The 15,205-nt window shown below is 38.6% G+C and overlaps 1 protein-coding gene across 4 annotated transcripts in view; it reads left to right on the forward strand.

The window, feature by feature from the left end:
* The window catches only part of ASXL2 (ASXL transcriptional regulator 2), a 122,100-nt gene extending 109,655 nt beyond the window's left edge, over positions 1-12,445 (forward strand). For all 4 annotated transcript variants that reach the window (XM_019712756.3, XM_074331791.2, XM_019712757.3 and 1 more), the window contains one exon: positions 1,796-12,445. In XM_019712756.3, the coding sequence (XP_019568315.3) occupies positions 1,796-4,276 (2,481 nt within the window). In that variant the 3' untranslated portion in view covers positions 4,277-12,445. The remainder of the gene's footprint in view (positions 1-1,795) is intronic.
* The last annotated feature ends 2,760 nt before the right edge of the window (positions 12,446-15,205 follow it).

Below are 15,205 nucleotides of genomic sequence, written 5' to 3' on the forward strand. Positions count from 1 at the left end.
TATGTTATAACGTGTACATGTCTATAACATAATGTGTGCATGTGTATATATATATATAGAGAGAGAGAGAGAGAGACAGAGAGACAGAGAGAGTGAGACAGAGAGAGAGATGGAAAACTTAGACACACATTGTATATTTTCTAATTCATTTGCTCTACAGGGGTAGGGCTTCTCAGGAAGTTAAATTGTTGTCAGTGCCTAGACAACTTTGAGTGATTGTGTACTTAAAAGGAAAGTATAATATCTCATTTATTCCACATAAACAAGTAACAGGGCTATTTACATGAATAACTAAAGCTTTTTTTTGTTAAAACTTAATTTTAACCACTTTTAATGATTGTCCTGTTACTAATGATTTTCATCCATTGTGATAGATACTGTTTATTATGCTAGGTGTGTTGTTATTCTAAGATTATTCTTGAGGTTGTTTGTCCCTATGTACAATTGCCCTGAAAGCTATGCTTATACTGTCTTGTATTTAATTTTCTAGTTTTATTGATTCCCCACCCCCACCCCCGTGTTAGTGGTCTCTTCTGGGTGACATTTCTAAGGGGTAACAATTGCTTCTTTCTTACTGTGGGCAGCTTCTAAAAGACTGTGCAATTGGATGTAAAATAGATTCAGCTTTAAGAGAGATAATAGGTGTATCTCATGATATGAAATACGTGAACTTTCTGACAACTGTTACACAATCTCACAGTTCTAACATCTGAGTGACAGAATCGTTTTTTTCAGGATTACACCTTTTGAGGAATGACAATTGCAAATGAAAATCCCTAGGGACCTCATTATTCTTAATTAGAAGTTCTAGAAAAATGACATGCATTTTCTTAGTGTTCAGTGCCTTGATTTTTTTTTTTTTTAATTAAATGCCCTAGAACATCATTTGCTCCTTTAAACTCTACCAACTACTGGGAGGATCTGATCTTGATGCATTCTAAAACTCCAGTAGCTCAAAGTATTGTTTCAAGCAAGAGTCACATTCCTTTCAGATACGTTATTTTATGACCTGAAAAATAATGGTTTTAAACCGGATGATGCATCAGAATCTCACAAGAAGCTTTTCAGAAAAGCGTTTCTTTCCATAGAGATTCTAATTTGTCAGTTTTGGGGTAGAACTCGGAGCATATATATTTTTAAAAAGCTCCACAGGTAAGTATAATGCTAGCCAGGGATGAGAATGATTGTAAACATTATATACGTTACATCCATACTCCCTTATCAGGGTGGGCAGAATGGGGTACACCTGTGGATCACGCACTGTCTTCTAGTGTGACCTAGAAGCCGCTCCAATGTGAAATAATTCAGCCTATATGCTGAACTGTGCGTGTGTGCTTGTGTAGAACAGAAGAGAGCAAGAATTTTCCCCTGGAACTTGGTAGTAAAGTTAAGAAGTAAAAGATGGTAATGATATGCCAGTCCTTTCTTTCTGTTTCTCTCTTTTCTCACGTACACATTTTAAACTGCAGGTAACCACAGAAAGGTCTGTATCTTAAATAATAAGCAGCCGTGCGTAGTTGTGACATTAGGAGAGAGTGGAGAAGAGGTGTGAGGATTTGGGGGGAGAGTGGGTGCTGAGGGAGGAGAGTCTTTGGCACCAGTAGAGGAGGTGGGAGGACCCTAGAAACCTAATTGAATTGCTGTCTCCATGGTTTGGTCTCTCAGCCAGGGACATCCCATCTTTGTCACAGGTGTTGTAGTGTGTACCCTACTGTCAAAATGTGTTAATGAAGTTTTATTATTCTTGTAAATGAAAACTAAGCTCTGTTGGTTTTTCCCCCCTACTTCTTTTCAGATCCCGGTCTCCAGAATCTCCCCCATGCCGTTTCCTACATCGCAGGTCTCTCCCAGGGCTCGTTTTCCAGTCTCCATCACTAGTCCTAACAGAACAGGAGCCAGAACTCTTGCAGACATCAAAGCAAAAGCCCAGCTGGTCAAAGCACAGAGGGCAGCAGCTGCCGCTGCAGCCGCAGCTGCTGCAGCCGCCTCCATTGGAGGGACCATTCCAGGACCTGGCCCCGGGGGTGGACAAGGTCCAGGAGAGGGTGGTGAAAGGAACACTGCTAGAGGGGGGCACCCAGACTCGGACAGAGTCAGTGAAACTGGAAAGGGCCCCACACTGGAACTGGCAGGACCTGGAAGCAGGGGAGGTACGAGAGAGCTTTTACCCTGTGGGTCAGAGACTCAGCCCCAATCTGAGAGCAAGACCACAGGCCAGGCACAGCCTCGCAGTGTCTCTGGAGCACAACTACAGCAAACCCCCTCAGTGCCTCCAACCTCTGCCATCAGTGGAACAGGCGCAAGTGTCCCATCACCAGCTCACACTAACACACTCCCACCAGCTTTAGGGAAATTGTGTCATGAGAAACGGAATCCCTCCAGGGCACCAGCCACAGTGTCCTCTCTTAGCCACCCGCAAGGGCCCAATCAGTGCAGGCAGGAGAAAGTTCCTTCTACTCCAACAGGACCTGCTCTAATCTCAGGTGCCTCACCTGTTCATTTTGCAGCTGATGGCACAGTTGAGCCCAAAGCAGGTTCTAGTAAGAATACACCAAACCCTTCAACCTCAGCAGAGACAACGGCTAGGGCTTCAGTGGATATGACGTCCTCTCCTTTAACATCTTTATTAATAGCAGCCACTTTAGAGAAGCTTTCTATACCCCCAGTCAGTGTAACTGTAGCACCTACTGGATTGGCTCCCTCCTTGAGCACTTTGCCAGCAGCTTCTAGCCTTAAAACTCCAGGAACTTCTTCAAATACAAATGGACCCATTTCAAGGACAAGCTCTAGTATTCCTGCTAATAATCCTTTGGTCACTCAGCTGCTCCAGGGCAAAGATGTGCCCATGGAGCAGATTCTGCCTAAACCTCTCACCAAAGTTGAAATGAAAACTGTTCCACTGACTGCAAAAGAGGAAATAGGGATAGGAGCACCCACAGGCACCAACATAACAGATAACAGCACCAGAGAGGACGTTCACGAGAGGCCGTCTCATCCAGCGATACAGCAGCTGGGTAAAACCTTGCAAAGTAAGCATCTCCCCCAGGTTCCGAGACCCCTTCAGCTCTTTTCAGGTAAGGATCTGAGGGACTCTGGCATTGACACACACCAACACCAAGAAGGACTAAGTAAAGCAACCCAAGACCAGATCCTTCAGACTCTCATCCAGAGGGTTCATGTGCAGAGGCAGAACGTTCTCTCCTTTGTACAGCCCTCCCAGTTCAACTTCACTCACTCAGGTTTCCAGTTAGAAAACATCTCCACAAGCCAGAGGTTCATGCTGGGTTTTGCTGGCAGAAGGACATCAAAGCCTGCAATGGCAGGTCACTACTTACTTAACATTTCCACCTATGGCCGGGGTTCAGAGAGCTTTAGGAGGACCCATTCTGTAAACCCTGAAGACCGTTTTTGTCTGAATAGCCCCAATGAGGCCTTGAAAATGGGATATGCAGACTGTAAAAATGCAACCGGAGATGATAGCAGTGGTAAAGAAGAAGATACTGATGAGGAAAGCACGGATGATGAGCAAGAATCTGTCATGGTGAAGCAGGAGCCCCAGGCTTCCCAGAGTTCGGGCAAGTGTGAAGCAGGTTCAGGACCCCACAGTAGAGAAACCCTGTCCACCAGTGACTGTTTAACTAAAAAGAATGTGATGGCAGAGACACCAATGCACGAGCTAACCACTTTAAGCAAGGAGAATTACCTGTTCACTAGAGGCCAAACATTTGATGAGAAGACTCTAGCCAGAGATTTTATTCAGGCAGCACAGAAGCAAATGGCTCACGCAGCGAGAGGTAAGACGATGCATAGCAGCCCTGAGCTTTTCAATTCCACGGCTCTTCCCCCTGCAGACAGTCCCACCCATCAGCCTCTCCTCCTCCCACCACTGCAAACCCCAAAGCTCTATGGAAGCCCCACCCAGGTCGGGCCCAGCTACCGGGGCATGATCAACGTCTCCACCTCCTCTGACATGGACCATAACGCAGCCGTACCGGGGATGCCTGACTGCAGCCAGGTATCTAGCAACGTAGGTGATGTCATGTCCTTTTCAGTGACTGTCACTACCATCCCTGCTGGCCAAGCTCTGAATCCCGGCAGCCATGGCCAGACTATTCCTGTGCAGGCCTTTCCTGAGGAGAACAGCATCGAGGACACGCCTTCAAAATGTTACTGCCGATTGAAAGCCATGATCATGTGCAAGGGGTGTGGAGCCTTCTGCCACGATGATTGCATTGGCCCCTCTAAACTGTGTGTTTCCTGCCTTGTCGTTCGGTAACAAGACTGGAAAGAGAACAACACACTGGAAAGGAAACAGGAAGGGTTGACAAGATGTGTTTTTTGCATCCTTTTGGAATCACAGAGATAAAAGGTTTCACTTGTCTTAAGAGACAAATGTTAAATCAGGAATACAGAGTACAGATCTTACATTTTAGAGAAAGAGCACCTTGTATAGTAATAGAATCAAGCAAGACGGTGAATTTGTGACAAGTTTGCACTTACAAAATCATGTAAATATGTCACATTTTGTTCTAACATTTTTCCAAATGTTTAGGTAATAATGTATTACTTTGGATTCAGATTTATGTTCTATTTCACAGACTCTGAGAGAAATGTAACGCCATGCGTGGTGAAAGGAAGCTTGCCTCCCTTCTGCCGTTTCCTGAGAAGCTGGGAAGGGTGAGGGAATGGTCTGGAGAAATGAGAAGTGACCATTCATGCTGATTGTTTTGACCGTCTGACTGTAGGCTTTATATGGATTATTCAGCCTTTGCATAATTTGGATTCAGGGTTTACTCAGTCTCTTTACCTTAGATGCAACATTCTTAAGTTCAAATTTTTAATAAGGTATTAATTCCACAGCTAATACTTCACACTTTGAAAGCTCTGATTGCGAAGCACTCTGCTTGCAATTTGTGGGTCCCTGCTGTTCCCTAATCTCACTCCCCTGCCCTGAGACAGTGAATGCAGTTGGTCCATGATGGGTGTGCTTCTCTGGCCCTTGTGTTACTGTAGCTTGGGCAGGGCAACAGTCAGAAGTAATATCCAGCGACCTAGTCATTAATGGGAGCTTACAAACAGCTTTGAGATATTCGTAGAAAACTAACAGAAAAATGTTACTGATGGCGTTGATTTGAACTTAGTGTTTTGTTGGGCAATGAGATGAAGCTGCAAAAACTTTTAAACTGAACATAAAGAACTTTGGAAAAGGATTTCAACATTAGTAACAAGGTGGCCTCTTTTTTCTTCTCTCCCGAACTGTTACCTAATGTTCTGTAGTCAGCTGTTGCTGCAGGTAGAAAAGCTCATTAATGCCACATTGGCCCACCCTGTTAAACCTGCTTTGACCTCCCAGGCATTTGAGGGGTATGGAGTAATCTTATTATGTAGTACTTTGAACACACACCTACACGCAATAAAAATCAGACACTTTTCCTGTTTTAGAAAATATGACCCCTATTTTGGATTACTGCTGCCTATGCACTAGAAATTTCTGATGTAAATGGCTAAGGGAGCATCTAGAAAGGAGAGAAATTACCCCAAAGTTCTGTCTGTTTTTGTTTATTTTTGTTTCCTTTTTTGTTGTGTTTTCAATCCTGTATCTAGTGACTAAAGAATTTTTGAGTATATATATTAGGTCATGGTTAAAGAATATTAAAATAAATCTATAATTTACCAGAATTTGGTATTTAAAAATTGGGTGTTGTCAATGTGCATCATTTGCATGTTGATTTCAAGTTTCCTAATCTCAAGTGTGAAAAGTAAAAACTACTGTGACCTAGTACAGTTATAGTTGTACTTAATATTCAGGATGTGATATTTACAACATGCAGAACAGTGTACAGTTGTTAATGAAGTCACATTCCAGATTAGGAGAAAGGAGGCTGTAATTTTTGCTTTGCTCCTATTCTGCTACCCTCTCCTCCCCACCCTCTGTGTTATACACTCTTGTAATACTTTCAAGCTTTATAAGAAACTTATTACTTCACTAGTTTTAGATTTCTGTGGGGGTTTTCTGTGTGTGTATGGCCCAAAGCAAATTTAGGATTAATATCTATGTTCTAGGTTCATCCAAGACAATTAGATGTCCTTCTAACTCCCCTTTTTCTTCCAGCACACACATAGCTAAGAGACATGACACCTGCAAGGATCCAGCGATAAGGTTTAAGTTCTTCATTCAAGAACCAGTTGGAAACAAACCATGGGTCTGTTCCCAAACTGTTGGTATCCTGGATAGTCCAGGGGCGCTTAAAAAGACATTGCTGGTTAAGAATTCCCATGCCCAGCTTCTACACTCTCCACTTCAGTGGCAGGACTGAGGGCTGGTCTGCAGGCTGGAAGTGGTTGGGGGTGGCAGAACTGCCCCATGCTAAACGTTAATCACCAGTTTGGATTGATTAAAGTGATTTTTCTTCTTTGCACCTTGCCTGTCATAGAAAGTTTCTCCTCCATGGTTCCCTTAATCTGAGGATGGACAGACTAATCAGGAAAGGAGGAAAAGCATCAGGGATTTTTCAAGTCCATGTAGAGAGCAAACCATATCGTGCCTCTTCGTCTTGACCCAGCCTCTTGCAGGTGATTCTAAGTATTAATATTCACCAGATTTTCTTAACAAATAAGACCTAGCTAATAAGATATTTGCATTTGTGAATGCCCGTTAAAACATTGTCAACCAGGTACACTGCCTCGATATTGATCAAATGAGAGAATAGTTGGGTTCTCTTAGGCCAGTAGTAAATTGAATCCATTTATCAATTTGTTTCAAAACACTGGTTTCAAGTAGAAAGTTAATATGAGCTGAACAGGGGGAAAAAATTACGAACTGGCCCTTTTGAAAAGGAAGCAGTAGGAATAAGAAAATCTTTAAATTATTAGAGGATGGTACTCCAATACCTTTAAAGCAATTTTTATCTTAGGTTTTCGGAATTACTTTACCTTTCCATTCAATCTGAAATGTTTCTAGTAAGTGCTAAGCTTACGTTTATGGTGTTAAGTTGCACTGTTTCCAGTGACTAGTCAGGCAGTGTGCCTGATGCTTATGCCTCCAGGGTGTGCTTCTCGAGCCTTCTTCCCAGACCTTCCACTGCAGGTCACCTTGGGGAGATAGCATTAACAATACATCATCTCAGTCTCGCTTATGAATGTTCTAAGTTTTCCAGTAGAAAAGGTTCCCTGGATCTTAAATATTAAGGAATTTTAATTTAAATTCTCCATCCTATTAAATAGGAAATAAAGCCAAATAACCTGGAGTTGTTTGCTCTACTTTTATTCCTTGATTCCTGTGCTCAAGACACTGAAGCTGTGGTATCCCATGTAACATTTTAAAGGATAAGGTCTGACACATGTGAAATTCATCTTGGGGTGGAGGAGGGTATTTGCATGGGCTAGGAAGGCACACAGATGCAGCTGTTTCAGGAATTAATTTGGATTTACATAAAGGGAAGAACTCATCGCCTTCCAGGTGAAGGTATAAATTCACACATATTAATGACACGACAGTCACTATCCTAATTGCTTATTATTGCCTTTCTCCGCCTTAGAGTCTTTAAAACACTCTTGAATGAAATGATTTGTTAAAATGAGGGGGTCTTCTCTGGTCATTACACTGCTATTTATTTCTAGAACTCATGGTCAGTGAGTAGTGCCAGGGTGGTTTTCTCTATGACCTGGAGATTTTACTTCACAGCACGGAGGGAAAAGTCTCCCCGTTGCTTTACAACAAAGTGCTAAGTAATAAACTTGGCCAGGGTAGTTTTCACTCAATTTATATAATAGTCCAAAGAGACTCTGAGAAACATGATAGGCAGGGATCTTTCCTATCATGTTTCGTTACCTACATGCCTGTTGAAAGAAAACAATAGGTAAAACATTTCCTAAAGTTGGAAGTAAGAGCTTCATAGATTTCTTGGTTACTTTATTTTTTTTAATGCTTTACATTTGATACAATTATTAAAGATCAATTTTAAAAATAGCTTTCCAGTAATATATTTTAAGTAATATATATTTTAATATCTATGTAAAAAGTGACAGTGAAAGACTTTGAATTTCTCATATATGGTATGTTTAATGTAGGACCTCACTGTTAAGGCACAAATGATTTCAAAGGAAGTTACTCTAAAGACACTCAGATTATTTCAAAAGAAATGCAATAAGGGGAATAGTTTTGGAGTTTATTGTTTATTTTAAAAGAAAATTGACTTATTTACCACAAGCTTTTTTTTTTTTCCTTCTGGCTATAAGGTTTGTACAGACTGGTTTGGTAAATGCTAACCTTTTGTGTCTTTTGCTTTTTTAAAGGAATTGTTAACGTTGGAATTGAGGGTATGTACAGAGAAGTTGGTGTCAACACCATTTAAAAAGTCGTATTTTTTCACAAATATAGAGAAATCATTTTACATAAGAATTTTAAGTATTTGCAATAAATATATGTATATAGATTGTATGTATTCATATATTCTTATTTTTCATTTTATTAAGTAAAAGATAATTAAAGTGAAAATGAAAACCTTGGAGTTTTTGGTGAATCTGGAGGTCTAACATATACGTATCTGAGTGGTGTGGTTAAGGGCCCTCAGTTGTTGCCTTATATTATTGCTGGAAGATTGCCACAGGTTGTATAGAAGGGAGTAAAATGAGTCATTTGATGAGAATCAGGGTAACATATTTCTTTCACAACTCTGGTAAAAATTAAATTCTCTTAATCTGTCTGTCTGTTTTCACCTTTGAACTGTTTTGTCTCCTAACCACCTAATGTCAGTCACTGGGAAAGTAAAACAAAACAAAACAAAACCATGGTGTATTCTTTTTTTTTCATGTGCCCACTGTTTGCTTGTAGAACAAAGAATGGTAAGAAAATATCTCAGGGGGGGCGGAATAGGTTTTTCTTTCTTCACAGTGGTTAATAATTCATTAGCAGACATTCACTGTCAGTGCCTTCCAGGCCAGGGGTATGTGAAGAAATAATCTCATGAAGATAATAGAACACTTTTTCTGTTTCCCAGTTTCTCTCTGAGAAATGAGATTCAGAGCCAGTTTTCTGTCCCTGGTCTGGACAGTAGAAGAGCTAGGCAGACTTGGATTTCAATCTCCCTAGTGTCAGGGAGGGCATTGATGAAAATGAGGACTGAGCCAGATGTTAGAAGAGCCTAATTGTCTATAGTCCTGTACCAGGAGATAATCTGGAATCCTGATGTCCAGGAGAAGTAACGTTATGGTTGTAAAAACTTGGTTTTAGGATGTGCTTAAGGAAGCAAAATGATACCTGGATAGCCTTTGGCAATAAAGGTATATAGCCCATTCTTTAAACATTAATAATATATAGATTTATTGATGACCTGAAAGAAAATAAGGTCAGGATTTCAAAAATGTATCTTAATGACCCACGAAACTGACTTTTCATTCTAGTTCTCCCTGAAATTGCTCAGCTGTGGTTATTTTCACTGATAAAAATAGCATATTTTGGGAATTAATAAGGATACATAGAATACTTTTTAAAAGACAACCTTACTATTTTTCAAAAATTGAAATTTCAAACATCGGGGGTTGCCCAAAGATAGTGAAGATAGTTTCGCCGTCCAAAAAAGCAGAACTCTAAATCTTTACTGAAAATACACTATTTCTAAAGGAAATTTCTTAAATCTCAGGGAACATCTGCATCTTCGTAATTACCGTATATTGTAGATAGGAATGAAGGTGAAGTGTTTAAGTGGGTGAAGCAGTTCATGATGACCATTTACAAAGACCTTCCCCACCCACTTTCTGGTACATATTTATCATTATTTAAATGGGCCTCCTACCTCACTGGAAGTAAAATTCATATTCAGCTAATGCCAGGAACCTAAAGGTATAGTTGGTCTGCAGGTGAGAGAGAGCAATACACCAGAACACAGCGTCAACTTGAATCCCCAACTTGGTTGACATTACAATCTGAGAAACCTGTTCATTGGTTTTGACACTACTTTGGACCACAAATGGTCTTCAGGAATCAGATTTTGCATGTTTCTAGCTATTTTTGTACAAATCATGTTATTTACTAATTCAAATATTTATTGAACACCTATGTGCTGTTAAGTTATGGTTCTGCACGGGTAAACAAGCATCCATGTAAGTTGTGAAAGGTCTTGCTCAAGTGGTAATCATACAGCACGTGTCTAGTTCAGAGCTCGAGGAGTAATATATGCTACGTATTTCCCAAGACGTTGGAAGTTTAAGTGTAAATGAGTTATGAAATAGTGTTTGGAGGCATTGGGTGAAACTGGCAAACCATGAAGAAGAAAAAGGGCATTGCCCCTCAATGAAACAACAATGGAAGTGAGGAGCCATGTTAATAAAATTGACCTTTTTTGGTGACTTATCATTGGAAGACCTACAGTTGTTGATAAAAATTTCAAGAAATCTCTTAGTAATATCTACATTAACAGAATTAGGCTGAAAGCAATCCCTTCCCATTAACTTGGGTCAGAATGTCAGTAAAAAATTCTTTATCTTATGTTTAACCCTTTCAAATAATGTGGGTAAATAACCCAAAAGAAGATAAAGAATTAAGAAAAAAAACCATACCTTGATCTTCATCTGGTAGTCTGGTGAGAGGGAAGTGTATCCCTGAAGAGATGTTACATCCCTGTTTTGTCTCCATAATGGATAAAATTAGTGTTCTTTTTTCTAATACTGTAGAATTGGCTTTTTTTTCTATCGCTAAGCCAGTGAACTTGAATTAAAAGAGACTTCCGCAGAACATGAGCCCTTTTCAGTGGCCTAAATCCTAATTCTTTGATACTCTCTGGTAGAAAGTTATAAAAGGGTATATCATTATGTTTTGTCAGTGTTTATTAATGAATTTTTCTTAACATTTATCTTGAACCTGGATTATTGGATTTGCAACTGGAATTCTGTATGCCAAAAATATCCACATTCACCTTTCAGTTAGAGGTATTAGGTGTATTCCACTACGTGATGTAGCCTCAACTCTGTCCAGGAAGTAGAAGGATGGATATCACGTATTTTCCTAGGACTTGGTGACAAACAGATTGGGCTTCTTTCCTAGAGACTGTATGAACTAAGGAATCTATACCTCCATGGAACTTTCAGTCTTAATCTAAAAGAAGAATCTCCTAGAAAGATTTCCTTGTAACAGGAAGGACAGACAACCTGGAAGAGAGCCAAAGGTCGGCTGTGACTAGATAGTGGGTTCTCCTGAAGAGTAACTTGAAACTCAAAAGAAGCCACAGGGTATTTAAAAACATCTGATTTCATCTTGACTGCAAAACCTAGACAATGTCTATGGGAGAAGAAAGGTAAACCCATGATTGGATTTAAGATAAATTTAAATAAACTGATTTTTTTTTTCCTTAAGGTTTTGGGTTCTGATAACATGATGTTAAATTGCTGTGAGTGGCACATGGAATTTGATCTGACACATTTTGTGGGCTAAGTAATTGTTTTCTGTTGAATTTAGTGGCAGCCCTAGCCACTGATCATGATTTAGGTCTGTGTACCTGTCTGTGTTTGTTAAGTGACGCAGACATTGGCTTATAAACACTATTAAGCTTCAGACAACAATTGTATTAACTTTAATCATGGACCCTCTTTTTAAATACTGAAAACTCAACCCAATAAGAAAGTGATGTATTAAATGCTATCAAAATATCTGAAGATACTTAAGAACTATTATTTTACACACAGCCTGTGTTCTTCCTATGGAAAATGTGGTACATAAAATTTCATGTTTCTTGGGTTCTTTTCAAAGACCAGTGTCTAATGTTTCCAAATACTTAGAGATTAGAAATGGAGTTGGACTTTGTCCCTAAATCAGGAATTCTTTGCATTTTAGGTTTTTAGGCAGTAGCAGTTTGAAGATTTCGGTAGTGACCCAGCCGAACCTTTATTTAATCACTGCACAAGTTTTAAATTAATGAAACTCTTCCAGAGTCTCAAGTTTGGTTTCCCTCTTGTTGCATAGAAGATAGATTCTGGGCTGGGAAGAACCTGACAGTTTGTTCTTAGAGAATTCATGAAATATATGGAGTCCATGAAAGAGCCAGAGTACATGACAAATGAAATTCTAGAACTTGAAAACTTTTCTCTTAGCCATAAGTGCTATGACCTATTTTTTTAAGAACCCATCTTAATTCAGTGACTCATTGTATCACACCTTAAGACTTTCACCAGCACCAAGAGAAATCAGAACGGAAGGAATGACCTTATGTTGCTCTTGTTCACTTTGAATTCTTTGTGCACATAGGCCTTAGCACTTTGACAGATAAAACTCTGCCTTTTAGCTCCTCCTTACTATTGTCTTTAACCCTCTCACTTTTAGACTGTTCCTTTAATTGGTTGTATAAAACTACCTTCAAAATTGAATGTATAATAATGTTTCTGCACATGGACAAACTGTAATTTATCTTAATGACTCATTTTATGTTGAATAAAGGCATACAGTTTTACTCTAGCGAATGTGCCTTTTCTTTTCCAGAAACCAGACACTGTGTGAATGACTTCCTTACTACCTTCTTGTTGAATGTTCCCCTGTGCCTGAAGGCACAAGTGTCCCTGGGCTCTGGCTAAATTTGGGCACTGCAGAAAGTGCCAGTCTTTTCAGGCAACACTCAAAGAGAATTAAAAGAACTCAACATGAGCCAGAAAGAATGTGTGTATTGCAAAAATGAAAAGGAAATCCATACTACAAAGCTACAGTAATCAAAACTGGTAATGGCGAAAACACAGATACACAAACCGATGGAATAGAGTAGAAAGCTTAGAAATAAACCCTTGTGCATATGGTCAGGTGATTTTTGACAAGGGTGCCAAGACTAGTCAATGAGAAAAGGTCAATAAATATTGGGAACACTTGATATCCGCATGCAAGAGAATGAAATTGGACCCTTCCCTACACCACATACAAAAATGAACTCAAAATGGATCAAAGATCTAAACATCAAGAGTTAAAAATATGAAAACTCTTAGAAGAAAACAGGGAAAACTTCATAATTCGCTTTCACAGTGATTTTTTGGATATGATACCAAAAGCATACGCAACAGAAGAAAGTACAGATAAATTGGATTTCATTAAAAATTAAAACATTGGCAGCAAAGGACTTGATCAACAGTGACAAAGCAACCCACATCTACAGTATGGAAGAAAATATTCGCAAATCATATATAAGAAATCAGCATTCAGAATGTATTAAGGAACTATAATTCACCAACAAAAGAAAAGCCAATTAAAAATGAGTAAAGAACTTGAATAGACATTTCTCCAAAAATACATACAGATGGCTAATAAGCATATGAAAAGATGCTCAATACCATTTATCACTAGGGAAATGCAAATCAAAACCACAATGACAACTTCACATCCATTAGGCTATTACCAAAAAAACAAGAAAATAACAGTGTTGGCCTTGTGAAGAGAAATTGGAACCCCTGTGCATTGCTGGTGGAAATGTACATATTTGTATATCTTTGCATCAGTACTACATTATCTTAATTACTGTGGCTTTATAAATATTTTAAAACCAGGTAGTGTTAGTCCGCCAACTCCGTTCATTTTCAATGTTAGGTAGGCTGTTTTAGGTCCTTTGCATATGAATTATAGCATCAGTGGTCAGTTTCTATCAATACAACATTTTGATTGGGATTGTATTTAAGGTATATATCAATTTGGAGAAATTTGTGATCTTAGTATTTGCCATTAATCCTTGTTTCCACTTATTTATTTTTTCATTTCTCTCAGCATTGTCTTGTAGGTTTCAGCAAATAGATTTTTCACATCTTTGTCAGATTTAACCTACATTTAATTTTTAAAAAATGACTGTAACAATTTAAGAAATTTTTAAAATTCACTCAATTTCTGAGTGATAGTTGGGTATAAACATTCAATTTATATTTTTATACTGATTTTGCTAAAATCACTTGTTAAACTCACTCTTTAGTTTTAGTGGCTTCTTTGTACATTCCCCTGGATCTTCTATATAGAAGACAGTGTTTTCTCCAAAGACAGGTTGTTTTATTCTGGATAATTTCTCTCACCTGCACTGGCTAGAACTCTAGTACAATGTTGAATAGTGGTGGTGAGAGTGGACATTGTTGTTCCTGATCTTAGAAAGCATTTAGTATTTCATAGTTAGTCTGATGTTAACTAAAGGTTTGTCCTAGATGCCCTTTATCAGGCTGAAGAAGTTCCCTACTACTATGACCCACTGAGAGTTGCTTTTTTGTTTTTTAAATCAGGAATTGGAATTTTCGGTTTGTTAATGAATTACATTGATTGACTTCAGAATATGAAACTACCTTTAGAGGCTTTGATTTTCTCTATTGGTTTCCTGTTTTCTAATTCATTGATTTCCACTCTAATACTTATTACTGTGTTTCTCTTGTTTTGCTTATTTTAGGTTTAATTTGTTCTTTGCCTAATGTCTTAATGTGGAGGCTGATGTCATTAATTTGACATCTTTATTTTTCAATATAAATATGTTGTACTATAAATTCCCCCATAAGTACTGGTTTAGTAGCATCCCAACAATTCTGATATGTTGTTTCATTTATCTTCAGTTCAAAATACTTTCTAATTTCAATTTTGATTTCTTTTGAACCACGTGTAATTTAGAGGTGTGTTATCTAGTTTCCAAATATTTGAAGACTTATCAGATATCTCAGGTATATGAAATAGATTTCTATTTTAATTCCATTGTAGTCAGAGAACATATTTTGCATGACTTGAATCCTTTTAAATGTTTCAAGATTTGTTTTATAGTCCATGATTGTGTGCTTTTGAGAAGAAAAACATGTATTCTGCTGCTGTTGGGGTAGTGTGCCATAAATGTCAATTAGGTCAACTTGGTTGATAGTTGTTTGTTTCTTCCATATTTTTACTGATTTTTCCACTTGCTCTAGGAATTAATTGAGAAATACTGAAATCTTCAACTACGAGGGGAGATTTTCTCTCCTTGAAATTCTGTCAGTTTTCGATGCATGTGTCTTTTTAAATAGATTTTTAGAGCAGTTTTAGATTCACAGCAAAATTGAAGGGAAAATATGAAAAGGTAACATATATCCTCTGTCCCCACATATTCACAACCTTCCCCACTATCAACATCCCACACCAGATGGTATATTTGTTAAAATCAATCTACATTGACATCGTTATCACCCAAAATGCATATTTACGTTGGTGTTGTACCTTCTATGGGTTCTGACAAATGTATAATGA

Source organism: Rhinolophus sinicus, chromosome 2 (assembly GCF_057876585.1).
Source record: "Rhinolophus sinicus isolate RSI-liver-muscle chromosome 2, RSI-T2T, whole genome shotgun sequence".
Classification (NCBI taxonomy): Eukaryota; Metazoa; Chordata; class Mammalia; order Chiroptera; family Rhinolophidae; genus Rhinolophus; species Rhinolophus sinicus.